The 27,238-nt window shown below is 44.3% G+C and overlaps 1 protein-coding gene and 1 long non-coding RNA gene across 3 annotated transcripts; one reads left to right on the top strand and one right to left on the bottom strand.

Moving 5' to 3' along the window:
• Positions 1-701: 701 nt before the first annotated feature.
• APOBEC2 (apolipoprotein B mRNA editing enzyme catalytic subunit 2) lies at positions 702-22,326 on the bottom strand. The gene is given in 5 exon segments (XM_074850011.1): positions 702-1,249; positions 9,016-9,173; positions 18,854-18,992; positions 19,438-19,641; positions 21,277-22,326. Coding segments are annotated over 4 exon segments (1,011 nt in total). The 5' UTR covers positions 19,611-19,641; positions 21,277-22,326; the 3' UTR covers positions 702-708.
• LOC141934505 (uncharacterized) lies at positions 16,429-24,345 on the top strand. 2 transcript variants are annotated; one of them, XR_012626350.1, is made up of 5 exons: positions 16,429-17,275; positions 17,764-17,818; positions 18,305-18,375; positions 18,763-18,979; positions 23,454-24,345. It is a non-coding gene; the product is annotated as an uncharacterized LOC141934505 (long non-coding RNA). The 2 variants fall into 2 exon arrangements; XR_012626349.1 differs by lacking the exon at positions 23,454-24,345 and adding an exon at positions 19,711-20,256.
• Positions 24,346-27,238: the final 2,893 nt, after the last annotated feature.

Below are 27,238 nucleotides of genomic sequence, written 5' to 3'. Positions count from 1 at the left end.
TCCAGAAGTTGGTACTCCATCCTGCTGGAATCAAAGCTTTGGAAAGCAGGAGTGTCCCAGATAGCCAAGTCTTGCATCTCTCTTCATAGATCTTTTCTGAATTGGTCATGGGGAAGGAAAAAAAGAGACATGTTAGAAGCTTCAGGTGCTTTCATGTTTTATGGCTTAAATAGGTGACTCTTTAGTACCCCTTAAAAAAAGAAGGGAATTATCCAGTGATAACTGTGATTTCCTGTAGTGGTGGTTTTTTTTTTTTTCTAGAGGGTAGACTTTGGGGGGTGGGGGAACTCTTTTTCTCTACATTCCTCCCACTGTTTCCACAAGTGTCCTGAATATCATGTATGTGGGGAACAGTGAGGTATTCTTGTTGCATCTAGTGACTCTAGTACCTTTTTATTCTTTATTCCTGAAGGTTTTTACTCTGAGGAGAAAAAGAACAAGCTCTAAATCCCTTACATTTCTGTTGTGGAGGAGCCCACTGTAGTGTTACAAGCCCACTTGAAGGGGTAAGGTACTGCCTAGAATTATTTTTGGTGTCCAAGTCCAGGCAAACCCAGCCAGATACTGTGAGAGTAACAGTAACTGAAATTGGCTCTGGGCTGAAATAGCTCTGGGCTACACCTTTAACAACCTGAACTAAAAAGAGGAGTCAGTAATGCTAATACAGGGGGATAAGTGACCAAGTGGAAATCCTCACTCACGTGAGCTTCAGTGCAAAATCTCAGCCAGCTTTTCCTCGTAATACTGGAAGTTCTCTTGAATGTCCTCCCATGGCACGAAAGCCTTTGCTTCCTCTCCTTCCTCCTGTTCCACAAAGTTCTGCCAGACATACTCAAAGTCTTGAGGCTTCATAATCCTCAGCTTGCAGCCAGCTGACTTCATTTTTTTCAGGGCAGCCTGCATTTCCGCCTCTTCCCACATGAAGAGGCGCCCTACCATGATAGTCAGACGCAGGTTCTTGTTCTTCTTTAGGGTCTCAGTTATTCGATCAGCGCAGGTCACGCAGGGACTGGAGGAGACGTACCAGATGATGTTGTAGCGGAGGCTCGAGTCGCACTTCGGTAAAATTGTGTTGAAGAAAGCCATTTCTGCATGGGCGGCCGCGTGCTCGTCTTCCAGGTAACCCTGAGAAGTCGCTGACTCCTTGCCTTGGGTCTCAAGAACGTAGCACAGGAAGGTTTTGTTCCTGCCTGAGCTGTATTCCACGTTTCTGAACTGGAATTTGAAAAACATGGCTGGGAGGCGCTCTCTATAGAGAGTGGAGAGGAGAGAAGCATCTCAGAGGCAGATAATAAAGGGTTATAGCATTGGTTTAGTTCCTGTGTGTGATCTTGGACAAGTCGCTGCATCTATGGTGGCTGTATTTCTCCGTGTATTAAAAGGAGATGCCTTTTAATAGGAGGATAAAAATACATTAAAAATTATAAGATATTCAGCTAGTATTGCTGTGTGGTGAGGCTTCCAGGCCCGTTATCACTACCTAGTCTTTTTCACTTAATTTTAACAAACTTGCACTGGGAATTTCTGGTATCTGCACTGAGGTATTTGAAGAGGAACTTGCGTCTGAAATGTATTTCTTGAGACTATGATATTTACTGTTGGTAAGGAGGGACAGCAATTGGCACTTTTCCAGTCTTAATGCATCTGTAGCCTGAACTGTTCTGTTTTCTAGGCCATTAACATAGTTCTTCCAGGGTGGTGTTGCAGTGTTAATCTGTGGGATCTGTTGTCCTGAATTGTTAGGATGATAACTCTGGCATTGCTAATTAATGTTTTACCCCCAGTGCTTTTGCAGTCTGGATCTCCTCTGAGTAGAGGCAAGTGTGACTGATTAGTTGCAGTTTGTGTGTGTTCTAGTTTTACTCTCCCAGTATCAGCTGAATACTAATATTCACTAGGATTATGTTGCGACTTTGGTTTAATAAAATATCTGAGATAAAATCTAACTTTGCTATGAAAAAGTGTATTTCCTACTGAAGCTTGATAGCTGTCTCATGGATACTACTGATAAACCTGAGATACTTTTTTTAGTTTGTTGTGCATTCTGGGCTTCTCAATAAGCATAGTCCAAAGTGAATCATTGCAGTGAGTAATGTGTTTGCAATCCTCTTGCACCCAGACAAGGTAGTCTGCTGTTATTTAGGGAAGTTAAAATGAGTCCCTTAAAGTACTGTGTGTAGCTTTTATGCATTGCTGACTGAAGAGGTGAAAAAGGAAAAAGCTGCATCGTCTCATAGTACCTGTTCCTTTCTTGTGGAGTACCAGGCTTTCCTGATTGCCCCTGTAGCACCTAGCTGTGGAGCACATCAGTACAAGAGGTAGTATTTGAAGGATGTGAGGTGGAAAGATGAAAAAGATCCTGCTGACAACGTGCGTTGTGACCTGTTAAATGCTACAAAGGATGGGAGTGAAGACTCCACAGAGTAGCCAAAGCCAAAGTGAAATAATGAAAAGTAGTAACACAACATTTCATTTATTACACACTAGTAATCTTCTGGCATGTTGTACTCCTCTCATCTGAGCTTTAGGTGAACCTATAACCTTGATATTCCCGGTGAGGCAATAATGAATCTTTGTAAAACAGTAAGTGTTTTATTCATCCTGGTCTCATCTATAGTCAGATTATAATGTCAAGCCTCTCCAGGGGGTACACTGAGCAAAGGTCAGGAGAAATTCTCAGACTCTTGGAAATTTTAATTGGGGAGAGCAATGAGGCTGCAGGAGTAAGTGGCAAAGCGTTGTTCTCCTGAGAGGAAAGAACAATTTGTGATGCAACATCTCACAAGATGTCTCCAGAGACAGTGGAAGCGAATGGTATGGAAAAGAGTGAAAAGAATCAAAATCAGTATGTTACGCTCGCTTGGGAATGTGGGAGCGACAATGTGCTGTTGGTTTGCTACTGGGAAATGCTGGTGTGGGACAGTGAAAATGTGGGATGGTTGCAGGTCAGGAGTAAGGATGGGTTATGAAGAGCTGGATCTGATGCCTTTTAAAATCAGTGGATGTCTTCCTATAGAGTGCAAAGGACGAGACTTTGCTAGGACTGCATGAAAAGCCCCAAATTGCTTGATATTCTGTGCAAATCAGAGGGATTGGAATGGGAATGTCTGAGCAGAAGGACCAGGGAATAGGCACTTGGGAGTTCTGTGTGTCATACGTGGCTCCAAGCACTACATCACGTACCGTGAGCAAACGGGCTTTTGCTTAGAAATGAATTGGAACTAGTGTGCTGTCTAAATACATAACTCAGAGTAAATTATAGCTATTGTCAAGCTTCTTTAGCTGTGTTATTTTGAAAGTTTAAATACAATTTTCCATAAATGTTTAATTCCACTTAGAAAGTTTCAGAAATTTCTCTTCAGTATGTGTATATTCCATACTTGTCCTAATGCAGCCAGGATTTTTTTTTGCTGCCAAAGCCCTGTGGCATTTTTGGCTTTTAAGAAAGTTAAAACATAAAAGAACACCCTCTCTATTTAATTTTTTATGATACTACAGTAGTATCTAGGGTCCGTTTGGGCCTGCTACACGGATTCACAGCAAAAGGCCTGGAGTTAGTTCCCACTTCTGGTTTGGGTTTCCCAACGCTTGATTTTACAGATGAACAACTTCACTTGGAATATCAGTGTACTATCCCAGCCAAATGGTGTGAGAGTTGATGCGGTTAGGTTGGCACAGTTGTACTTTGTACTGAGAGAGGAAGATCATTAGTCTTCCAAATGCAACAAGATGTACGAGGCAAAATAATTTTGTTCATAGAATTGCATCTACGCTGGGAATATCGACTGTTGCTGTCAGTCAAGGACCACCGTAATTCTTTTCACGTATCATTGATTCGTGACAGTGGAAGTTTAGAGTACAAGTTTGGCTTTAGAAATTTTACTAGAAGCAGGTTTTCAGCTGCTTCTTAAACGATATAATTAAACCCTTACATTGTTCAATTCTACTTAGATGAGATCTGTACAAGATGGGACTTAAACAATAGAAAAGGCTGTTTGGGAGCCTTCCATGCTATTACTGGTTTAGCTGGCAGCGTATTAATGAGGGATGAGAAGCAGTAGTGTGGATACAGACTTTTATTTTGATTAATGAGCAAATAAATAATGCTGTTTGGGTATGATTTAGTTTATGGTTCTCTGCACAAGCCTAGATAAGGGAAAATTGCACTGGCTTGCACAACTTCTGAACTACCCAGAAAGACTTCTTTAACTTCCTTTTCTTAGCATTTTGACCTCTGTTCCCTTACGTTAGATGACTTATACCTGTTAGAGTGAGTCTCATTTTCTTTAAGATGAATTACAAGACTTCCACTGATTTTTATTGGAGAGCATTATCAGACTCTAATTTAACATAGTACCTCTTACTCCCTGAACTCCTTTCTCTTGTTCTTTGAGACAAAAAACATTCACATGCTTCTGAGAATAGTGCTTTTCCTGCTTTATATCCTAGATAATGAGTGGTTCTTTGGTTAATGATTCTTTAATTAATGATTCCTTTGAAGTCCAGCTATGTTGGGTCTGACATAAGCCACCCGTTGCCTTGTTTCAGACCTAAGTTTGTAAGGCTACAATAAGTTGTTTTAAAATAACATCATGTATTTAAATTAGCACATCAGAGTCACATGGAAGCTCATTCCTGATTTAACTCTCTTGACTGCAAAGCGGTTACATCAGTGATGAGATTGAGTCTCTCTGTTTTGATGAACTGTTTAAACAGCAGTGATCTGTTCCAGGATGTATTGACTCAGAGGTGTATTTAGTCAGGCCTTCTAGATGGATTTTATTGCTTATCATGTCAGCGTCTGTCTAAAATTAACTGGGATGTTCACCTAAATCTGTTCTCCTAGTAACATGGAATATGCATCAGCTTAATTTAATAAGTTTCTGATAAAGAATATAAACAAAGCTAAGGGCATTTTCCAAGTCTGTAAGTAGCTGGCTGAGAGCTTGGAAAATTTGCTGATCATGGATAGAGAGGCAACCAATGAGCTGTGTGTGCTCGTTAGCAAGAATCTGCTTAATCCCATGTAAACCAGAGCAGGGAGGACATTTCAGCACAAGTGCAAACTGTAAACTTCTGTCCTGACAGGGCTTAGCTGAGGCCTTGCTATGTGACTCTTCCCAGCAGTGGGGGTTTGGGCAAGGTGTCTCTGCTCCTGTGAGTAACTGGAAAGCCCCGTAGCGAGTGATTCAGCAGTGACAGAATGGGCAAGAACAAACCGTATGTACCGTAAGACCACATACGTACTTAAATGCCATGTGCCCACCTTTGAGTTACAGCATGCTTGGCAGATGACCCTCATAACTTACTGCAAAGCGAAATATCATAATTGTATTGTTTGTTTGGGTAGATTAAATCTCTCTGCAAATAACTGAGCATCAAAAGCATGAAATAGCTGTGTCAACTACTGCAACAAACTCAGCCAACTTCTTTGGAAACTCAAGTCTAGCTTTGAATAGACTGTTCCTGAGTAAATGACCAATCCTTGGCAAGCCTGTTTCCCCATGTTTGAATGACAGGTGGTGTACAGATGTTAATATCTCTATTTTACCCCCCCTTTTTTTCCCCCAACATTAAGGAAAAATAATGCTAACAAAGTATGCCTAGGAGATGTGAGTTCCATTCTCATCTTTTCTTATACTAGAAGCTGTACTGCTATAAATGCTAAACATAAAAGCTGTGTTGTCTTGCATGTGACTTTGAAATAGCTGATATTTGTGTTTTTTAATAGATAGCAGTGACTAGGCTAATTGCTTTTCTGCTTTTGTTTTTTCTTGCAATTGGTGAAGTTTTCTTGCCATTTCTCTCTCCAGTAAAGGCATCATATTCAGTGTAAGACTTGCAGGTAAGTTTTATGTATATAGAAGGTTGTTTTAATCATTGTTTACAGGCACTGAACTGTCACAATGCTGTTAATAATCACCTGCTCCAACAATAGGATGCAGGTGGTCACATAGCTCACTTGCAGTGTATGGGAAGGTAAAAGTTGAAATATTCATTCCCCTACTTCTCTGGAGACCATCATTAAGTGGTGATCTTTAGGGACTCTCTCAATGCCTCAAACCTAATTTATTGAAGTACTTGCCCTGGGTAGCAAAGTGTTTTGTCATGTTAGATCATATTGAGATGAAAAAGATTGAAACACTGAGACAGAAACCTCAGTCTGTGAGAATGGTACTGGACTGAACAGATAATGTGCTTTTAAGTTTACTGAAATAAGGTAGGTTGGAGGAATCCAGCAGCTGCCCAGCATGACCCCGGCACTATTGCACGCTGGGTAGGAGAAGAGAATGAGAACTTCTAATGAGAGAATAAAAATGTGGTGTTATCTAAAAGATGCTGTAAACTAGTAGGACATGTTCTTTAGGTTTAAATATTTGTTCAATGACTATTTAAACTATGGTCTTAGGTTATTTGAGCCAATAAAATAGTGTTGGTTTGCTTGCGCTTTGACAGCTATTCACAAATAAACACATTCATGCTGGGCTTATTGATTATGGAAAGTCTGTAATGATCAACTGTAACAGGAACCAAGGATTTATCGCTGCTAGAAGGAGCCTCATTTACACCCTGGGGTAAGTGTAAATAAATGTATCTACTTAAATGTCATGAAATGTACACAGATGAGGCTTATATTTATGCAGGACTGTGTTGGGCCAAATGTTGACAAAAAAGGAGGTAATATTCTTAAACAGAGTAATTAGGTTCCCAATATTTTTCTTACAAGCCAGACTCCTTAGAGCTATGAGCAACAGCTTGAAAATTTGGCTGTGTGTCATAAGATGTCCCTAATCCAAGGGCTAAAACTGAAATGCAACGTAATTGAATGTAAATTCTTTCACAGTGGTAGTTATGTGTGTTTTCAGAATTTGCGTAACTGGCTTTATTGGCTGAAAATTTGTAAAAATCCAAACAGCGATCATACCAGGTTGAGGCAGTCTGAAATCAGTGTACTTCTTAAAATGAAAGTAAAAATTGCTGGATTTTTCTGTACCTCTTTCAGGATTCTTTAAGATTTCTGCTTTGCTTCCTCATTCTCACCTTTAATAGCCAGCATATTAGTAATAAGCTAATAACCAGAGGAGACTTAGTCATGATTCCTACAGGAATTCACCAGATATATATAAGCATTTTCCAAATAATATTGTGATGAGGATGGTATAAATACTCACATACTGACAGCTCTATGGTCCCTCACCCACTGCCTGTGTACTTTCATTTCAGAAGCTTAAACTCCTGTCTTGCTTGGTATCAGGGTATAGAATGTGAAAACCAGCTGGTACCAGCTTAATGTACGTAGATGCCGTAGCACAGACTTTAACTCGCCCCTAGGAAAGCATTACCTGAGGCTTCCTTGCATCCCTTGCTGCTCTGACTCTCGTACCTCTGCCCCGGTGCAGTTCCAGCTGTGTGGCTCACTCCTAAGCCTTGGCAGGTTAAGTTTTCCTGTTGTTACCTCCTCTGCAAGCACATGTCATCCCTCGCATTCTTGCTGCAGCCTTTCTGGAGTGGAAAGTCCTGTCGAAATTCTGCAACACCCTTGTCATTTCAACAAATAATTTCATTGCAGGATGACACTGAGAAAATATTTTTCATCCATGCTTAGCACACCAATTCCTATCCAAGTCGTTGGGGTTAGTAAGGAAGTTGGAAGATACTGCCCAATTCCTTAGCATTTTTAATTGCAAGTTGAGAGCTCTAAGGCTGAAAAATTTAATTTCCTCATTGAGATTCATTTTAGTACATGTCTTAAGTGTCTGGAAGTTGTCACCATATGTGTTGTTGGTGCAGTGGCTTATACAAACAATTTTTGGTGTCTTAGCTCCATTCCTAGCAGAGGGATGTGCTTTTAAGTCACTGCTCTAACAGACATGTATTATTTCTGTGATTGTGTATGACAGACCAAAGGCTGCGAACAGCCCCACCCCAAGAAGTGATTTTTTCAGAGCAGACACATTTTAACAAGAAAATGCTTTTTTTTCACCCCTGTGCAGGAACGTAACCCAATTGTATGAGATCAGACATAGGTGCTGTCCTGCCTCATCCATCATTTTCAGAAATGCCAGCCAAATTTTATTTGCAGAATCTTTCTTACCAGTGACCACGTCACAGGCAGAAGGATTTTAGAGTCTGGCCTGAGTTTTACATTCGAGCAGCTGGAAGAAATCATGGGTTTGGTTTACCCGCTGGGAACACTGCCTTGGTGACTGCGCAGGGAGACCAGAGGGAAGAATGACACAGGGCATCTTGCTACTACTACAATGAGCACTTTGAAATGCTTAGAGATAGCAGATTACAGAGTTTTTTCTAGTTGCAGCTGTCAGTTATGTCTGACAGAGTTCAGCTTCCTAGTAGATGTCTGTTATATCTGTCTTTTTCAAAGGCCAGACTCACTGGAGCAAAAGGAGCTGCTTGCTGTTTTGCTGTCTTGAAAACTGCCTATTGTTTTGGTGCCTTTCTGTGAGTTAGGCTCTTTTGAAAGTCAGGTTCCAGCTGTGGGTGTGGAGCCCTTGAAAATCTGGACTTTTAGCTCTCTTGAAAAATCTGTCCCTTAGGTCCATAAAGCAAATCAGCCATAGCAGGGGTATTTTTCCTAATCTACAGACAGAGAAACTTTCAGACAAGAGCCATTAATCACACCAAGAAATCAATATTCAGTGCTCATCAAGGGCCAATCCCTTCCATCCCGATACCAGCAGGCAAGTGATCCCATTGCAGTCAGTGGGACTACTTGCCCTGTAAGGGAATCAGTCAACACTACAGAAACAGACCTGCTTGTATAAAACAAACATTTGTCTGCCTGCCTGGTGTGAATCCATCCTCTGCAAAACTCGGCGAAACTTTTAACAAAATCCCACAATAATGAAAGTCGTACTTACACCATTTAAGAATATTCAGCAGTGCACTGGCTGAAGATGCTGTGTTTAATTACCCCACAGAAGAGCTGAGGCAGAGACCTTTGAACATTCCCACTTCACTCGCTTGCACCCTCATATTTATATCTAAACCTCTTACCCTGTCACAATTTCAAATGGTGGCAGGTCTTCCCGCTTCAACTTCTTCTTTTTTTCCTCGCCCTCTTCTGCATTGTCAGGTTCACCATTCTGGGTGTTGCTGGGCTCTTCCTGCTTTTCTGCCATCTTCTTGAGTGTAGGGCTATTAAGTTATGGCCACTGGGAAAAAGAGCAATTTCTCAGAGCTCTAAGGGAGAGGAGACAGCAGAAGGAGGAGGGAAAAACAGAGCTGGGAGTCCCTGCACTAGGCACAGTTGTCAGGAGCTAAATATGGAACAAAGCAGCAGTGATAGAGGCTGGATGGGGTAGGATGACCCAGGGCTCTCAGATGTCACCTCCTTCCCTTGCTTTCTCCAGGTCTTTTTTACCAATCTCTCTTGCTCCCCTTTTAATTTAAAATTAAGTGACGACTTCACTGTGGGCGGGTTAAGCAATGGATGGAAAATCCTGGGAGCATGAGTATCTATTTATCCATTAGTGTGACAGATAGCTGGCAAGATGCAGAGCTGGCAGCTTTTCCATCTACCTTCTTTTGCCTGTTTATTATATTGCTGACCTTGAAGAACCGCTGTTTTGGCCCAGGCAAGAGGGGAAAGGGGCAGTCCCCATTTGTTTTGCTGAAAAATCCCCGTTGTTGGTGGATTTGGCTTCATGGGCCACCTGGAGCATCACAGTAGGAATGCTCAGAGGAGCAGGAGACCTGCCTTGCCTTCCACCCTGAGCATCCATGCAGGGACACTGAAAACAGGAGGTGAACAGAGTGAAATCTGGCTTGTTGAAGTTGGTGTCAGATCATACTGGTATAAATTCAAGCCAGAACCTTCTCCCAGATATTTTAAAGTCAGTTTTATAATTCACAGTGGGGCAGTATTTCTGATGCAGGGCAATTCCAAGTGCATGTGCTGAGCATCTGCCTGTTCTACATTTTTTCTCTCTGTTGCCTGAATGTTTGAAAAGTGCCCAGCATACCGGGAGTGATAACATAGCCAGGGGAGAGTAAGCAGCTGAAAACTGCTGGGCTTAGTGATTCTTGCAGTATTTCTTTGTTTCTTTCACCTTCACTGTCACAGAGGATGCAGATGTTGAATGAGTGATTGCACTGGAGCCAAAGAATCGGACAGATGAGAGCCTGTGGTGGAGGTGTGATGAGAAGTGAAGTGTGTGTGGTTGTGCAGTAATAACTGGGACTGGTGTCAGCAGCGTGCCGAGGACAGAGTACTGGAGGCATTCTGGTAAGGTACTTACTGGGATTTGCCTGAACTAGTGTGGGTGTGGAATCTGCCTTTCATACAAAGAGAAACAAGAAGGACTATAAAGATTTTACTGACCCGAGTTTGGGATGTTTGGTTTGCTCGGCACTGTATCAAGCAGATTTCTTGAAGAGGCTGTGGTGACTTAGAAGGATACTCCAGGGTAATGTAGCTTTCACATGAGCTCTAAAAAGAGTTTTATATGTTTGGTTTGGGGGAGTTGTCTCTCTTTCTTTTTTTTTTCCCTTCAGGATTATGTGAAATTCTTCCAATTTCTCACTCTAAATCATTTAAAGTTTGTATAAATCCCATGTGAGCCAAGCCTAATGAAAACCTCAGTAACATTCTTCTCAGAGACTAATCCTGCTATGCCATGAGGGTGAAAGAAAATGGAAAACGTGTAGCTGTGCCGAACTCATGTTTTAGCCAAAGCGTATTGGAAATCAAATCCCCAGTATCTTGGGTTCTTCACTTAGTTCAGAACCCACCATCTTCAAGATTTGGATAAATATGAAATATTGAGCTATAGTTGATTGAATGTTCAGTCTGTACTTAGTGGAAAACCTGCTCTTAGTTTGTGGAAGATAAACTGTATTCTGTGGAAATCAAATAGGTGTGAATACCTGTTTTCAGGCCAAACTCAGTCTTCGTGATACTGTTGTAGTCAGCTCTTCAGAGGGGTCTGCACTACCACAGAGTTAAATGAATTTATGCCATGGGGCAGATGATAAATTATTGTCATAGATAATCCATTCAGGCTACTCTTTCAAGCTCCCTTGCTAACGACAGCCTGTCTGTCTGTGCTACAGTATCCTTTGTAGCTTTTCATTAGTAACATCATTGAAACGCAGTTGTTCTGGGGACAGAGCACCCCCCCCCCCCTTCTACTCCCACACTGTTTGCTAGTGATGAGAAGTTGTTTATTTGATGACTGACACAGCTGGCATGGAGAGTATTGTGACAACAGCGCAATCAAGGATTTGACAAGTTCCAAGACATCCTATCCGTGGAACATATATCTTCCATTTTGATGGTGCAGAATTTTATTTATTTTTAAGCTTAAAATACTTTCCTGGAGGGCAGGTGTAGTGTTTTCCCTCTTGCATGGTAACTGTGCTCAAATTCCAACTCCCCTGCCCAATTACTCTCACCTTTGACATTTCAGGCAGTGTTTTTGGGGATGGGAATCCTCTCTTAATGAGTGACAGCTTGTTTCCTTCTTACCCTTATACTTTAAAGAAGCATTCCAGCCCCTCTTCAGTCCCTCTGACCCACTTTTCTTTATTTTTGGAAGCTCTTGATGGCTAGGGTCCCATCTTCCCTGCAGCCTTAACTTTCACTGGCCTGGCCCCTCTGCAGGGTTCAGCGCCGAACTCTAATCTAATCTCGGGAATGTGGCACTGAGACTCTACCTCTATCCGGCCCTTCCCCAGCTGCTTCACAGCTCCATCTAGGGCAGTGCACTAAATAGTCATGATCCACCCCCCTGCAGCGTCTGCCTGCGCCAAAAATATAAAAGGACACCACCGAGTTGCTGTCAATCTGACATTTTGTGTTAGAGCCATAGGAATGAAAGCTTTGATCAGTTTTGTTTGGTTGTTTTTAAGTGACCCTGGTTTCCCCGAAGTGTGCACATGTGTACAGGAGCGTGCGTGTATGGGCCTAATGACTGAAGCCAGTGATGGAAATTTTTTTCCGTCAGCTAGTTCAGAGAAGGAGCTGGGGCAGCGGGTGCTGAGAGGTGCCGGGGACGCGGCTAGCCTCACGTAAGGACCTGCCTCCCAGCGGCACTTCGCTTAACTAAAATCACTGCACTTGCCAACCAGCATTTTTATTGAGGCTTCCCTCCACCCTGCCCCTCTTCCCACTGATTTAATGGTTTATTTAGTTGACTCTGAATTTCGGAGAGCCCTGCACAGCGGAATTGCTGCTCAGCCACAGAAGAGGCACAAGAGATCCCCGCACGCGCAGCGGGTCTCACGCAGGGACAATGCGAATCAGCCCGTTGCCTCTCCCCGTTCGCTCCCCCATGGGGCCAAACCGTGCTCGTTTCCAGCAGAGCCCCGTGGCCTCTCCCCATGCCCAGCCCGCTGGATGCTGCCCGTAGGTGCAAGCTCTTCCCTCGTGGGCAATCCTCTGCAGCAGCCGCGCCTCGTGTGTGGGGAAACCTCCGACGGAGTGGCCACAACCCTGCACCGCAGCCGCAGGGGCGGCCATTGAGCCAACTCCATCTCAGTGGCACGAACCCAAGCTGTGGTTTCCTGCCCGTTCTCCATCCTGTGACAGATGTGTCCTACAACATCTGGCAGTCTGTCTCCCTCTGTTTTGCTTTGCTGTGTCAGGCCAGAATGCCTCAGCAGAGCTAGATGAAGTAATGGGGAGGAGTAGACCTCAAAGACACCAACTTGGAGTAAGATTTGAAGAGCTCTCTGTGTGGGAGCGCTGCCAAGCAAAGGCAACTGCTAGCAGGGCAAGGCTACAATGACAACCTGTTCTGGGAGAAGCTTTCTGGCTTTGCTAGAGTACTGGATATTAAGGTCTGATCCTGCATCCATCCAAGTCCAGAATAGTTTCTTCACTGACTTCAGAGGCATCTCTGAACAATCTGATGTGTTTTTTCCCCTATCTTAAATATGTATCTCACATAGAGAGTACTGTATTCCCTTGACCTGTCTCCCAGGCAGGTTGTCTGCTGTTCCTCTAATTGCAGCAGGAGTTACTTTCCTGAAGTTAAAATGACTGTTTTCCTTTCCTGGTCACAAAGGGGCAGTAGAAGAGACCTGGCTGCGAAAGTCCTTGCCAGGAAAAGGAGACTTTTATTGCATTCTCAGGCTGGAGGAACATTTTTGGATAGATGTGAGAGTGAAATAAGACACTGACTGTGTGAGTCATGGCTCAGACGTGCTCTCTATTCCAAGGGGACAGCTGGTGGCACTAACAAAACATCTCCCTAGATACATTGTCTGGCAGCAATCCCCCTCCTGCTTTTTCCAGCTGTAACTACCGTTACATGATAAATAAATAAACGCTCTGACAGTGATGTGCAGAGGCAGCTTTCCTTCCCTCGGCCCCTGTAGGCTCTCACCTGTCCCTCCTCTCCTGCTGCAGGACCACAATGCCAAGATTTAAAAGAAGGGGCTGGAACCCCGGTGTCAGACACTGCAGCATCCCATGGGTTTGACCTGGGCAGTGCCCACGTCCCTCTGTGTAGCTCCCCGTGAAAGGTGCTACACCAGAGCTGAAGTGAGCCATGGTGCAGGCCAAGATAAGCGATGCTCTCTCCTCCTTGCCTGCCTTATCTTCACAACTAAAGCCTGGGCCTCCCTGCCCTGTGGTCCCCAACCCTTGCACAGCCATGCTGCTGTAGAGCTGGGAAAGAGTCTGTTTTGTTGGCAGGTGCTGCTGGCTGTCTGATTAATTCCAAGCCCAACTGGAAGTTAATGACAGCTCCAAGCAGCACAACCTCCTTCCTGCTGGGCTTCTGCTGTGGTTTTACTGGGAGCAGTTCAAGGGGAAGGTCAGCCCCAGCCATGCTGCAGGTGTTCAAAGCCACAGGAATTTATATTCTGCACCACCCCATGCTAACAAAGGGGTGGTGGGGAGAGCTGCTGAACTCTAGTCAGCTCTCTGAAGTTTACATGCACACAGCAGCAAATCCTCTCTAGCATTTGACTCTGTATTTTAACATAGCTCCAGACATCAGCAAATCAATTAAAGTTCCTTACTACTGAAGCCAGAGTGTTTTCTGGAACAGCTGGTGAGTTATTGAATGAGACAAGGCTTAGGAAAAGAGGCTGGACTGAAGGGCAGAAAGATTTTGTTTATGCACAAATATTGTGTATCCAGCAGCCCGGGGATGTGCCCTTTGGGCTAAGATCAAGCGTAACGATCAGTTTAATATCAAATACGTCTTTCTGGAAAGACTGGCTGAAGTTTGAAGAGAGGGATCATCATTAGACATGGTGATCTGAGAGGTGGCTCTTCTCTCGAAATGCCACGACCCCATGAAAGCTGTCACGAATGCACGGCCTTTGTCTGAGTCACTGCTTGAATCATGTAGACCATGACATGTCCCGTCGTGGGTTATGAATGTTCCTGATGCTGGGTGGGACATGGTATCCATTCCAGAAACTAATTTGGGGGGGACTAGACAAACACCTTGCGTGCCTGCTGAGGTGATCCAGCCTGTCTGCCGCCTGGTTAATGCTGGCATAAGCAAAACTTCCCAGTGCTCCTTCTGGATCCCCTGGGAAAAAGGGCCCCTCGGGAAGATGGCGTATGGCCGGGAGGAGAGCCCTGAGCTCAGGCGTGTGAAATCCCCTTTCTCTGTCGGAGGCAAAATTTCACTGATTTTAGCGAGCCAGGTTCCTCGCTGTGCTTTGGATTTCTAGCACCTTTTTGTTTTGTTTTTTTTCCTCTTCCCTTTGGTCTGTTTGTAACACGGGGATGGATCCAGACAAGGGCTGCACAGCCACGTGCTTTTTCCAGCCATCGAGTGACCAGGAGCACAAGCCCTGTTACGCAGCACTAATGGGAAACCAGGGCCCCTGTAGATCCACAAAGGCTGATTTTGGTCTGCACTGCACAGTATAACTACGAAATTTTCTAGATGACTGGATTTGAAATGTCATTAAAGTTATTTTTATGCAAGGAGTTTTAGTGTATCTGTTTAAGTAGCAAATATACTAAATGATGCTTTAAATATTAATACAAGAGGGTGCTTTGCTGAATTTGTCAATTGATTTCAAGCTATTATGTATATTCCATGTAGGAACATTTGCTATTTTTGCTGCCTGCAAGAAAATGCAAGTAGCAAAGATAAGCTATTGGTGCACTTATAGGTGGACTGAAAGGAAGAGGAACTGAAACAAAGACAAGAACAAGTCAGCTAGTCACACCAGATGGGAAAATGGGGAGGGCAAACATGAAAAGATCAAAAAAAAATCTATTACTCTTAATTCCAGATTTTCTTTTACCTGCAGAAAAAATTGGGAAGAAGGGGAAAGAGGACTAATTTATGAAAGCTGATCAAACATGCATCCGTATAGTGAATCTGGAAATGTTATTAAAACATTGCAGCTGTGAACCAGATCTAGAGGCACCAATTTAAATGTGATTTAAATAATGTTCTTCCCCTTTTCAAAAGCAGGGATCACTGTAAAGACTTGCTTTATCCCTCCTGACTTCACTAGGTGGCTCTGCTCATCTCTATTCCTCGTGGCTTTGCCATGCTAACTAGGAAAAGACAGACATAATGATGTTCAGGCACCCTAAATCATTCTTAACTCCACTGAATTGAATCTCCAGCCCAGATATTAGCTTCTTTTTAGGAAGAAATAATTTATGTCTTCCTGTCCTTTGGCATGTGGCTTTCTGGAAGACATAGACAAGACATCACTGTAAATAAGCTCAGTGGTAACATACAGTTATAGAAAGCCCTGAAATATATAGGACTTTTTTTAAGTAGCTAATGATCTTTCTAGTGCTGCCTGCAGTGCTCGTGCTTTATCGTCCTAGTCCTGCTTACAGCCACATCTATTCAATGGCCTGTTCTTATGCAGCTTTTACTCGGGAGATTACAGCAATATGCTTGCAGCAGCAGTCCTGTATAAAGGTGTCCTGTAGCTAGAAGGGAAAAATAATAGATGGGATCAAAATGACAAAGCAAGATATATGACCAATTTTAAAAAGGTACTACAAATTTCATCTGCTCTCAGCTACTGGTATTTGTTTCTCTTGGCCCCGGCTTTCAGTCAGGCTGAGCACCCGGCTCTGCTGTTGACATGATGAGTTGGACCTGGGAACATTCAGCATCTCTAAAAATCAGGATTGGTGTGACTCAGGAAGGACCCAAACCCAGGAATTAGCTTCCTTACCTTGAAGCTGTGGGTGAAGCATGATGGAGGAGGCTGTCAAGGGGATGCATCCCCAGGTGAGTGTGTCTCTGCTGTGCAGGGGCTGAAGGAAATTTGGGACCTTTAGGCTCGAAACCCACGCAGCCCATTTGCTCCTAACATGCACTCGGGGATGAGTCTGGCTGCTGGAGCCCTGCAGAGCCTTGCTGCGATCCCCTTCCCTTTGGAGCCAGAGCACAAGCCATGGACTCCAGACAGGATCCCTTGAGTTTTTGCAAACCTAGTGCCAAACCAGTAAAACAATAGTAACCTGGATTTATTTATTCTCCAAACAAAAGTGGCTTAGTTTTATTAAAAGCAAATACAATATTTTACATGCCCAGCTAAGCCCTCCTACCCCCACCCTTTGCAAGTTTACCCACGCACCTTAATCTACAATCAGCTGCCAGAAAGAAGATCCACTTACCACTTTTCTTCACATATATTGCTTCTATCAATTAAAAAATAATAGTAAATATTCTCTGTAGACAACAACATCTAAGGTTCAGGTGTGTCAAAGGCAATGGCCAGAATAAAGGATGGACAAGGGCTAGTCCACGCACCTCTTGTGTCTGATTCCGTCATGGCTTGCTCCCATTGCTCTGGAGAACTACTTGTGTTTTAATCTTTCCTGATTAATAATATTCAGGAATAGAAAGACTCTGGGATGAGATACCTATACTGCACCTGACAGTCTTGGCATGGGGCTTTTTGCCAATCACATAATTACAACCTTTGAGGCAGCATGAGCAACTTCTTAAATTTTACAAAGGCTCTTGTGCTTCCGTACTTAAAAAAAACATTTAAAGTATTTTTTTCAAAGGCACTGATGTTAGTTTTTCGTTTCCGATGAGGAATAGCACACAGAGGTGGGAAAGAGAAATTTCCTCTTGGGAGAAGCATTTGCATTCTATTCATTGCTGCTTTATCTTGTAGCATGAAACTCAAGAAGTGTGATACTCCACAAATAGAAGTCAAAGTGCCCAGTCTCCTTTCACTGGCAGAACAAGACAGATTACTACTTGCTCAGTATCTGACAGATAAAAAGTTAATGGTGTAAAGCACAAACCAGGTGATACATGAAAATGAAGCAACAGCACAAATAGCAAAAAATCAAGTAAGTTCTTAAAAATTGGTGTGCATGAGTGAAAGGCATTTTTGTTTGGTCCCAGCAGAGCAGATGGGATTTACAACATGTGTGAACAAGTTCTGCTCTCTGGGGGAATGGTGGCAGTTTCGAGGGGTGTCCAGGATTGCTACACTGATTTACACTGATATCATGAGATCCTAATTTGGCTAATGGAATTTGACCTAATAGCGTTAAGGTCACCACACAGCTGTAGCCCCCAAACCTCAACAGTGCTGGAGAAAATAGTTCCCAGGTTAAGGATGCATGGTTACTTTAAAGGAGCACACAGGCACATGGTGCAAACCTTTCTTTTACACGACGACGATGAAGGTGGGAGGAGGAAGCATGTTCTGATGCCTGTCCCAGAATGAATCCCCCAGATTACTAGATCTTGGTTCACATCAGCATAGTTTAGTTTCACAAAATGCCTTCATTTCTGTCCTGCTCTTATTCACTCTTTCCTGGTTTTTGCTCAGGGTTGTCCTTCCAGATGCGGATTGTGAGACAAGTCGCCATGGCCAGCCAGCCCAGGTAAGGCACCATCAGCAGCGTTGCTATCTTGTTAATGCGGTACCAGGAGCACATCGTGCCTATCACCAGGCCGTCCAAGAACAGGATGTCAATCAGTGCCTGGAGGAGAGAGAAGACAGTGACTCTGGTGCTCGCTCTTGGGAACATGCAGCAGTCTTCCCTGGCACAACTATAAACCGTCCTACTAAAGGTGGTGAGGTGAAATAGGAGTGGGGGAGGTTTAGCACTGAAAAGTCACTTAGAGTGATCCTAAACCCCAGGATGTTGCCTCTGAACTCTAATCAGTGAGATCTGAATGTATCACACCAGGAACCAAGACTAATGTTCATCTTTTTGTTCATTATCAAGATTAATACATAATGTTTATGATGATCAGTGCCCCCTTCTGCTGATAACGGCTGTGCAGACAGATCAGAAACAGGCTTACGTTAGTACCGATGGCTGTTATCACTTAACAAACTTTCTGAATGTACCTTTCATCCACAGAGTGACAAAATTCAGATGGAAATATAGATCCCACTCTGTGCCTCTGTCACCTCTGGGCCTTGGCCCCTGAGGTAAGTGCTTTTTGAATACAACACAAGTCAGCTCTGCCGTGCTGTGCCTCACCTTCGTGCACAGGCTCTGACAGGCTCTGCAATGCACAGCACATTGTATTTGCTTGATAAGTCACTCACAGCTAATATGCCTCCCCAGGGATGCTAACTTTGCTGCTTGCCGGCACAGGGTGTGACTTCCAGAGGACTTATCTCTAACCCTGAATCCTTAATTAGGAGATGCAGCAGCTGGGCTACTGACTCCCTGATCTCCCGCCCTGCTCTGGTCAGGCCGGCTCTCTGCATGGCAAGATAGGTGGGGGTGGAAGGGACTGATACCATTGTCTAGAAAACGATATCTGAGCAAAAGCTCGTCTTGCATCTCTCTTTACAATTGCATAATGCTAGCTGAAAAACCTCCAAACAGCCCCAAAACCCGTGTGGCAGGGACACCAGCAAACAAGCCTCCAGCAGATGAATGGATGGCCAGGTACATTACCATCTTCAGGTTACGTGCACCGAAGAAGAAGGGAGGCCAAGCCCAGTTCAAGGCCAGCTGAGCCCCGTAGAGACCAAGCGGGACGACAGCTTTGCTGCTCCAGCCACCCAGGTCGTTCCATACCAGGTAGGAGGCATAGCTGTGAAGAGGGAAACACATCAGTTTTGCAGCGGGTAAATCCCTAGTACAGACACAGTCTTTTTCGTGTAAGGTTGTTTCGCAACAGGGATTTGCAGGACAGTCGTCCTTGCATGACAGCTGAGGCCGTGTCCCTTCCTGCTCTCAAACCCAGCACCTGTCTCATACCTGCGTGGATCCTACAACTTCCCCAGGACAGTGACTGGTTTTAGTATCTGTTTACAAAGCTGAGCCCGGGCTGTGCCCCTGGCCAAAAGCATTGCCTGCAGTGTGAATCTGAGGAACTCAGCCCAGAATTTGGCCCAGGCTGTAGGTAGCGTACCTGACGTGCCCTGCTGATTTGGGTACAAGGGATATCCCAAAAAGCAGATGAAAGAGTTTGAAATGACTGCTCTTCTGTCATCAGAAACAGCAGGATGAGAGAGGGAGCGCTATGCAGAACTTACCCCATGCCAGTGTACAGGACAGTCCAAGCAACAGGGAATAGTTTGCGGGGTGGACACCATGAAGGTTTTTTCAGCTTCTCATACCAACCAGGTATTTCTTTTCGATTAATGAACCAGCCAAGGAAACCTCCAACATGAGGCAGGACAGTAAAACCAACAGTATGAGTCCACATCCTTCCTTGGTGGCTTGAAGTAGCCTTTCGCCTAATGTAAGTTAAAAACAATAATCGATTATCACTTTAAAAGGACATTTTTCCTGCTTTGATCTTTCAGGCTTTTTCTCTAATTGTCCATATTCCACTTCAGTCAGGCAGAAGGTAAGTATTTAATATTGTATTCAGCTCTGCTGCTGGCTCCCCTCTGCCCATCTCCCGATCTCTGAAATAGGGATAATTATTTCTGTCATGGTGACATTTTTCCCCTTGATCTACTCAGCAAAGTGGCTCCTCCCTGCTATTTCATGGCTTCTTACAACACTCATGTAGGAGGGTTCAGCTAAGGTGGTTATATTCTTAGAAGACAAGACTGCAGTTACTTTTATCATTCCTCCTCCAAACGCCTAAGACAGTACACAAACTTTAATGTATGTTCACGGAGACTATGCGTCTCAGCGGAGCTGCTCTCTCTCTTCTGCATACTATTCTGAATATGAAAACCCAGACAGATCATGCCCAGAAAACCCTGTCCATTCTGACTTCATCTAATTTTTCACCATGGATTTATATTTTTAATGAGGTCTATAACAAGACAACATCCTTACAGAATATTTTAAGTGCTCGATGAACCTTGTTTAATCTTCCCTGCAGCCCTAGCAGGCAGGGGTGGACTCTCACCTCTGTAAGCAGGTAAGCTGAGGCACAAGAGTAGTTTCTTAACTTGCTCACGGTCTTCCTCATGCATAGAAGGAAGGAATGTTTACTTTAGTAATTACTTTATGCTCCAACACAAGATAGCTGTGATAAGGATGACATCTAGCATTTCATTCTCTGTCTGGTATCTTCCCCTGACATTGTTCTCTACAGGGCTCTGAACCTCCCAGGCTTCTGTTCTCCTTCCTTTGGTCTCTGTATTCACCTGCCCTTTTGATCCATTAAGGAATTAAACCCAAATTAACATTCATTGGGAATAACACATAGGATTCACCAGGAGCACAGCAGTTTTGTGCTATCAGCATAAACACAAAATGCACCTGAGCAAATGTACTCGGGAAAGTTTGGGTTTAGCGATGCAAGAAGAGAGAAGCGGGGACAGAAAATTCCCTTCGCCAGGGAAATGTCCCTGGAACACTGAGCATTGGTCAGAGAAACGGGGAGCACGAGGAGAAGACTGATCTGCACAGTCATCTCTATTTGGGATTTTAATTCACAATTAACACTTTGCTATATCCTCTGCTAATTGTTATTATTATCATCATGCTACAAAGCATTCATCTTTAGAAACGCACGCCAGCAGTACAAGCCAATTTACACATCAATAAGGAACAAATACCCCAGACACCATCTCTAACTAACAATTTCTTTACCAGACAATTTATAGCACTATTAAAGTGTCTATGGAACCAGAAAAATCAACTGAACGCTGAGAAAAATAATAGCTGTTAGTCCTGCTTTTAAAGTGTAAAACAGCACCAGCTGAGTTCTGGTTCCTCCATAGTACTTCAGAAAAGTAAAACGGGAAAAGTAGATTTTTCCCTCCTCCCAACTCCTTTGTAGTTGCCAGACTAACCTGATAGACTGCAGAAGTAACTGAGGGTTGAAAATAACACAACACTGTTATAAAACCTTATTTTGTCTCACAGCTGTTACAACTTAACTGGGTAGGAGCTGTAAAAAACCTTACCGTCTCTTACTGCCTTTCTCTCCCTTGCAAAGAAAAAGGGTTGGACATCCAAGGCCAGCTCCTGTCTCTAATGCTGGTGCTGCTATACAATGAAGAAATTGTCAGCTGTGTTTTACCTAAATAGCAGAAAAAAGGGTGTGTGTGCGTGCACTGGTGGCTGTATCAGATTACACAAGAGAGCCCACGTTTGGCAAGAATTACAGGGGATTTGGTGGTGGTTGAGCAACCGTGCGGAGGGCAGGACTGGTCTCTAGGTCCAGACAGCACTGAGATGTGACATCCGAGGCTCTTGGCTTGGTTTGAGGACAAGGATCTCGCCTGTAGGTTAGAGGGTGGCTGCATGGGACAGGGAAGCACCCTTTTATCGGGCTGGGAATGCATTGGGCACACGAAAGTATAAATTACAGTATGTCACGTATAAATGAACGTGTAATTGTATAAGAGCTTGTGCGTAAGGGTTCAGGTCCACAACAGTAGGACTTCTGTGTGTGTTACGTGGATGCGAGCTCTGCTGATTTCCCCCATCTCAGGGTCTGCCCCAGAGCGTGGCCGTGGGTGTGAGCACAGGACAGAAGGAGCCCAAGGCTGTCCCTGCCGTGCCGGTCCCCTGTGCACTGTTTAACACAACATTGATTAACCAGACGCTTTCGGTGGTCGCCTGTACACTAGCCTTTTGGCTAAAATTCATTGGAAACCACTTGAATCTAAAATAAAGACATTACACAAGCATGTTAAATGAAAAAGGAAAAAAGCTAGAAATCAATTTCCATTAGTAAGCTGTCTGCAAGGGATGGGAAATGAAACACTAATTTACTTCAGTTATGGGTCATTACCTGAATTTCATGGCCAGAGGCAGAATTGCTGGTTCCTAGCAGAATGTGATATTACTGTTATAACATAGAACCAATGAGATCTTCTGGTTTATTGGGCTCAGAAGGAAATTATTTTTTGTGGGAGGAGAAAGAAAGCAAAAAACGGTGTAAAGGGACAGATTTTCAGCTAGCATAAATCAATGCAGTGGTGTGTTTATACAGTGTAATTGCCACTTTGAAATAACAGATGCAGCGCACATTAATCAAGCAGTAGCCACCTGCATATTCTCTCGGAGTCTGTTGCTATTTGCGATTGGAAACTTCTGTCGTGCAATGATGCAGCTACTATATGTGACTGAATGGTTTCCGTTGCAGTCAGCCACTTCTCTGCTGAAGCGGTCGTGATGCGGGTTGCTGGGTAGCATTGCCTTCACCGGGCTTTGGCAACTTTGCCAGAAAGCAAGCAGTTCAACAGTTTTTAGTTGGTGGTATTTCCTTCTCTAGGCTTGAGGGTAAAACCATGATTACTGGTTTGCTTGGCATACAGCAGTTGTGTTTGCAGGCTGTTTTAGAGTCTGATATGGTGGAAGAATTAAAAACTAAGGGTCAAATCACAAGGATCGCAGTAAATCTGTGAAGCTGCCGCGTGACTGGGGAATAGCAAATGCAAAGAGGAAAAACATAGTAGAGGCAATTGCAGGCTTAAAAGTCACGTATCGGTCCTACTTGAGCTTTGGAGCACAGGAAGGGGTAAGTGAAGACATGGAGATACCTGGAAAAATGGGATCATGTGGAACAGATTTGGCCAAAGTGGATCACAGCAAGCTGGATGCCCCTGCCTGCGCAGATGTCTGGTCCCTACGCAGGAAGATGTGTACACCTGGCTTGTCTGGGCTCGGAATAGCGTCTGTTACGGTGTTTGTTAGGTCACGGCTGCGTTGAAGACGCTGGCAGACGCTGCTGGGCAGACAGGTAGAAGAGACAGCGAGAGGGAGCGCAGAAGGACAAGGATCAGGTTTGGGAAGAGTATTCAGTGGCAGCGACCAGGGATCCAGAGTGATTTTAAATAGAGTGTGAGGACGTGCACAGACACACCGAGACAAGCGTGTGTGCGTGCCCCAGGCCTCCCCCTCTGTATGTGAGCACGTGCCACAGGAGGGAACAGTCTTGCAATAAACCGGAAAGACTTTCTCTAGCACAATATTGGTTTTCCTCTGTTACTACAGATTTATGTCTCAATATTTCTGGTTTGAATCATTTTACAGTAATACAAGATGAGGTAATACTACCTCTTAGTAAAATAATTTCTATACTATGTCTTGCTATGCTTCTGATTATTAAAGTAATATTACTGCTGGGTTTCAGATCACTGCTGGATCACTGCAATGTGTTTTCATGAAAGAAAAGACATGGGAGAACTGAGTTACACAACCGTGTTTGTTATCCTCTTCTTAGCAACCTTTGCACGTTGTCCCAAGAGGTTCTCAGTCTATGCAAGATTAATTGCCCAAATATAAAAGCCCTGTTAACCTGAATATATTATTGAAAAACAGCATATTTCAATCTGCCCTACTTTTGAAAATAGAGATGCCGGGTCAGCTCCTGGCATAAATCTGCAGTGCTCCTCGGAAGCCAGCGGAGCTTCTCTGATTTACATCAGCAATAAAGTCATCCTGGTTTGTCTGCCACTGATGAGAGCGGGAGCGTGCTCGCCGAGCTACCACAAAGGACACAGCGGTGGCCAGGGAGGAACCTTTATGTCAATCACTCTCTTCTGAGCAACTCAAACCTGCCAGCCTCGACAGTGCAGGATAAAACATTCAATTTTTCAGTATGAAAAGCTATTAAAAAAAAATAAAAATCCCCTAGTTTTATTTCTAGTGAATAAAAGCTTGTCTTTAAAAGTTTTCAGTTCTATTGAAATAAAAATTCCGGATAATCTGAAATGATATAGGAATTTCCAGCTGGACAATTGGTTTTTTTCTACCTGGGCAGGCCAGCGCAAGAGCTCCCAGCCCCTCACAGCTTGGATGTGGATTGCTGGATGAGCTGGACCTTGCAGCTTGACTTTCCATACTCTCTCCACTAGAGGGAATTTTGAAACAAATCTTTCTTAGGATGAAAGTCCAGCTTTCAGTGTGTTTAAGTACTGTCTGCAGGAGTCTGCAGTATCTGGCTGCAGAGGGGCACTGGCTCTTCTGTAAGGCACAAGGTCCTTTAGTGTTCCCGGCTGATTATAGCTAATCACAAGAACAAGCTCTGCTGTGAGCTCAATAGCAGAAAAGTCTCCTTAATTTTTTAGGGCTCAGCCTTTGATTTCTCTCTGCTGACAGGGAGGACCAGGCGCACCCCGGCTCCCTGTCTCTGCATCCCGCAGGGCTCTGTCTGTGGCCGGCTGTGAGCTGAAAGGCCAGGCGGGGTTTTGAGGTAAATTTTGGCTATTGGGGCTTTTCCCAGCACTGCTTGTTTGTCAGCAGCAGGGCTGGCGAGGGCTGGTGTATGGAGCTGCCTGTGTGTGATAACTGGGAGGGGAATGGTTGGGTCTTATCTACACGCAGAAGTTGCACCCCAGTAGACAAAAGAATAAATTTTAACGGACACAGTTCAACGCCTTCTTTTGAGTTAGGAGTAGCTTAGTGTGGGGATAGGCAGATGATTGCAAGCAATTAAGTTATGCAGCTTAACAAATTACCACTCTTTAGCTGAGCCTCTTAATTAACCACATGAACAGACCCAGCCCAGCACTAATGTGACATAAAATATTTTGCCTTCAACCACAGTGACCAGTAATACCTGCTTTACTAGAGTACTTGGGAGCGCTAACTTTCACCTGCAGCAGTCAAATCAGTGAGAGCACCCAACTGGTGTCCCTGACCACGCTGTCCCACGTCGTCCACCCCTAGTGCATGGTGCTTGGGGATGTGAAGCATCCTGCCCTCCCCATCTCTCCTCTCTCATTTCAACTGATGGGCATTCAGAGGTAGAAACTGCAAATCCAGGCACCCAGGGAGCGCAGAGGGTAATGGCACGAAGCTGCCGTTGCTCTGCTGGGTAGACAGACTTGTTTGCAATGACGTGGGATGGGACAGAGCAGCCGCTGGGAGCTGTGGAGTCACTTGGATTCACCGCTAAGCTGGCTGAACAATGAGGGCTGTGCTGCTCTGCAGGCTGACAAGGCAGAGCCACCCCCGTGGTAAAGCTACCTCTGTCACACTGCGGAGTCCTACGGTAACCACAAACCCCGCCACTGCCCACCCTGCTCCTTTCCTCAAGCAGAACAAGAGATCCTTGTCGAGGGTGGGGACAGGGAAGCTGGAAGGATGCTCCATGTCCATCAGCAAGGACTGATGGAGGCAACATCTCCCCTGGCGCTGCGAGGATGGTGCTTGGGGATGTGAAGAGGGCTGGGTTTTTGCCTCAGAGGACTCAGCCCTTGCCTCAGGAAAAAAAAAAAAACAAACAACCAAACCTACAGAAATGGTACAAAGTCAGCGGCAGGGTGTTGTGTTGCAGTGGGTTAAGTGTTATCACAACTCAGTTGCTTAGTTATGTTTTACTAAGTCATGATCACCACCCTGGTATTAATGTCAGGTCGGGGTATCAGGTTTAAAGTGAGCCAGAATAATAGTGTTCACGAAGGATATTCTAATGCCTTAATATAGCGTTTTAAAATGCGTTTCAAGGTCTTTCTTACGTGCAGAGTTAATTGAGAAAAGCTATTGCAGTTTCAAGTGATGCTCTCACTTAAATCAAGTTCACTTTCCTGCGCTGATGTGCCCTAAATTACACTGGTGCAGATTTCCAGCCGGGCCTTTGTAGTAAGGGCGTGATGTTCACCAGTTATGAAGAAATCGGGGAGAGGGTTTTCCTGCCGGTACTTTCAGAGGAAAGCCAGAAACTGAGGGGCAGCACTGACCTCCCCGAGGTCTTAAAAAAGCAGCAGATAGCCTTCTGGGCCCTTAGTGGTGTTTTCTGCAACTGTAAGAAAACTTCTCAGATATTCCCCCAGCCAGGCGGTTCAGGTAGTGAACTGGGAAAGCACCAGCAACAGGCATCCAGTGGTGAACTGCAGTGCACTGGATGCCTCATTCCTGGAGCAGGATGCTGTAACCCTTTCCTGCACACACCCTGGCTAACCCAGCCTCCTGCCTGCGATTTATAACTTGCCTTTCCCTCCTGCTGGCGCAGCCCTGCTGAGCTGGCAGCGAGAGGAGGTCAGGGGCCTTCACAGGGGCTCTTCCAGGTTTGAGGGGTCTGTCAAGCCCTTGGCTTACCCAGGGCTCAGTAAGTGTAAAACCTGGAAACAGGCTTTGTCCAGGTATTAGGGAAGGCATCAGTCAGCCTGCAAGGTTGGTCATTATGAAGAAGAAATGGATCAGCTGTCTTGGATTTTCAGTGAAAAGAGTTTTCTACCCTAACCTGTTAATTCAAGGCTTCCACAAGACCTCAGAAGCAACATTACCTCTAAATCCACATTTACTGTGCAGTTCAACCCAAGATTAGATTGGCCAAGAAACTTATATCCAAGTATTTTGTTGTTCTTTTAATGGAAATGGCCTTTTTACTAGGAGGGAAAACTTCAGTGACTGCTGCTTTTTGGTCTAAACGTTTTTTCTGAGAATTGTGAATCTGTCAAAATGCATCAAAACAATGCTTTGAGAAGTTTTTGTTAGGAGAACTATGCTTTTCTTCTGTGTTTCTTCAGTCATAGCAGAAATAAAAAGTGAAAAAGTGAAAGAGCACAGGAACTGGAGAGAATTCCTAGCAAAGGGAAAATAAAGGTAAAGATTCTGCAGAAACCCATGTTTTTATTAAAGGAAGAGAAACCACAACATTTGGAAGATGTGAAAAAAGTGGGGTTTTTACATTTGTTCTGAAGCGTGCATCCTTTCCTTGAGTTAACAGCCCCAACCTTGGTGTCATTCTTATTTAGGACCTCTGTTTGTTTTTTTTTGTTAGTGAGTCATTACAAGCCAGTCTCTTTTTCCTTATTTTTTTCCCAAATGCAGAGATGTGTGAGTAAAGTGACTATTGCCTCTTGCAGCACCCTCTCCAGAAGGCTGCAGCAGCAGATTCTTCACATCTGAGCACCTTCCAGACAGGGCCAGCAAGTGGGTCACAGGAGAAATGCAGTATCTGCTCCCAGTGCC

This window comes from Strix aluco, chromosome 25 (assembly GCF_031877795.1).
Source record: "Strix aluco isolate bStrAlu1 chromosome 25, bStrAlu1.hap1, whole genome shotgun sequence".
NCBI lineage: Eukaryota > Metazoa > Chordata > Aves > Strigiformes > Strigidae > Strix > Strix aluco.
Note: the sequence above shows the minus strand (reverse complement) of the source record. Positions and strands in the feature narration are given on the sequence as shown.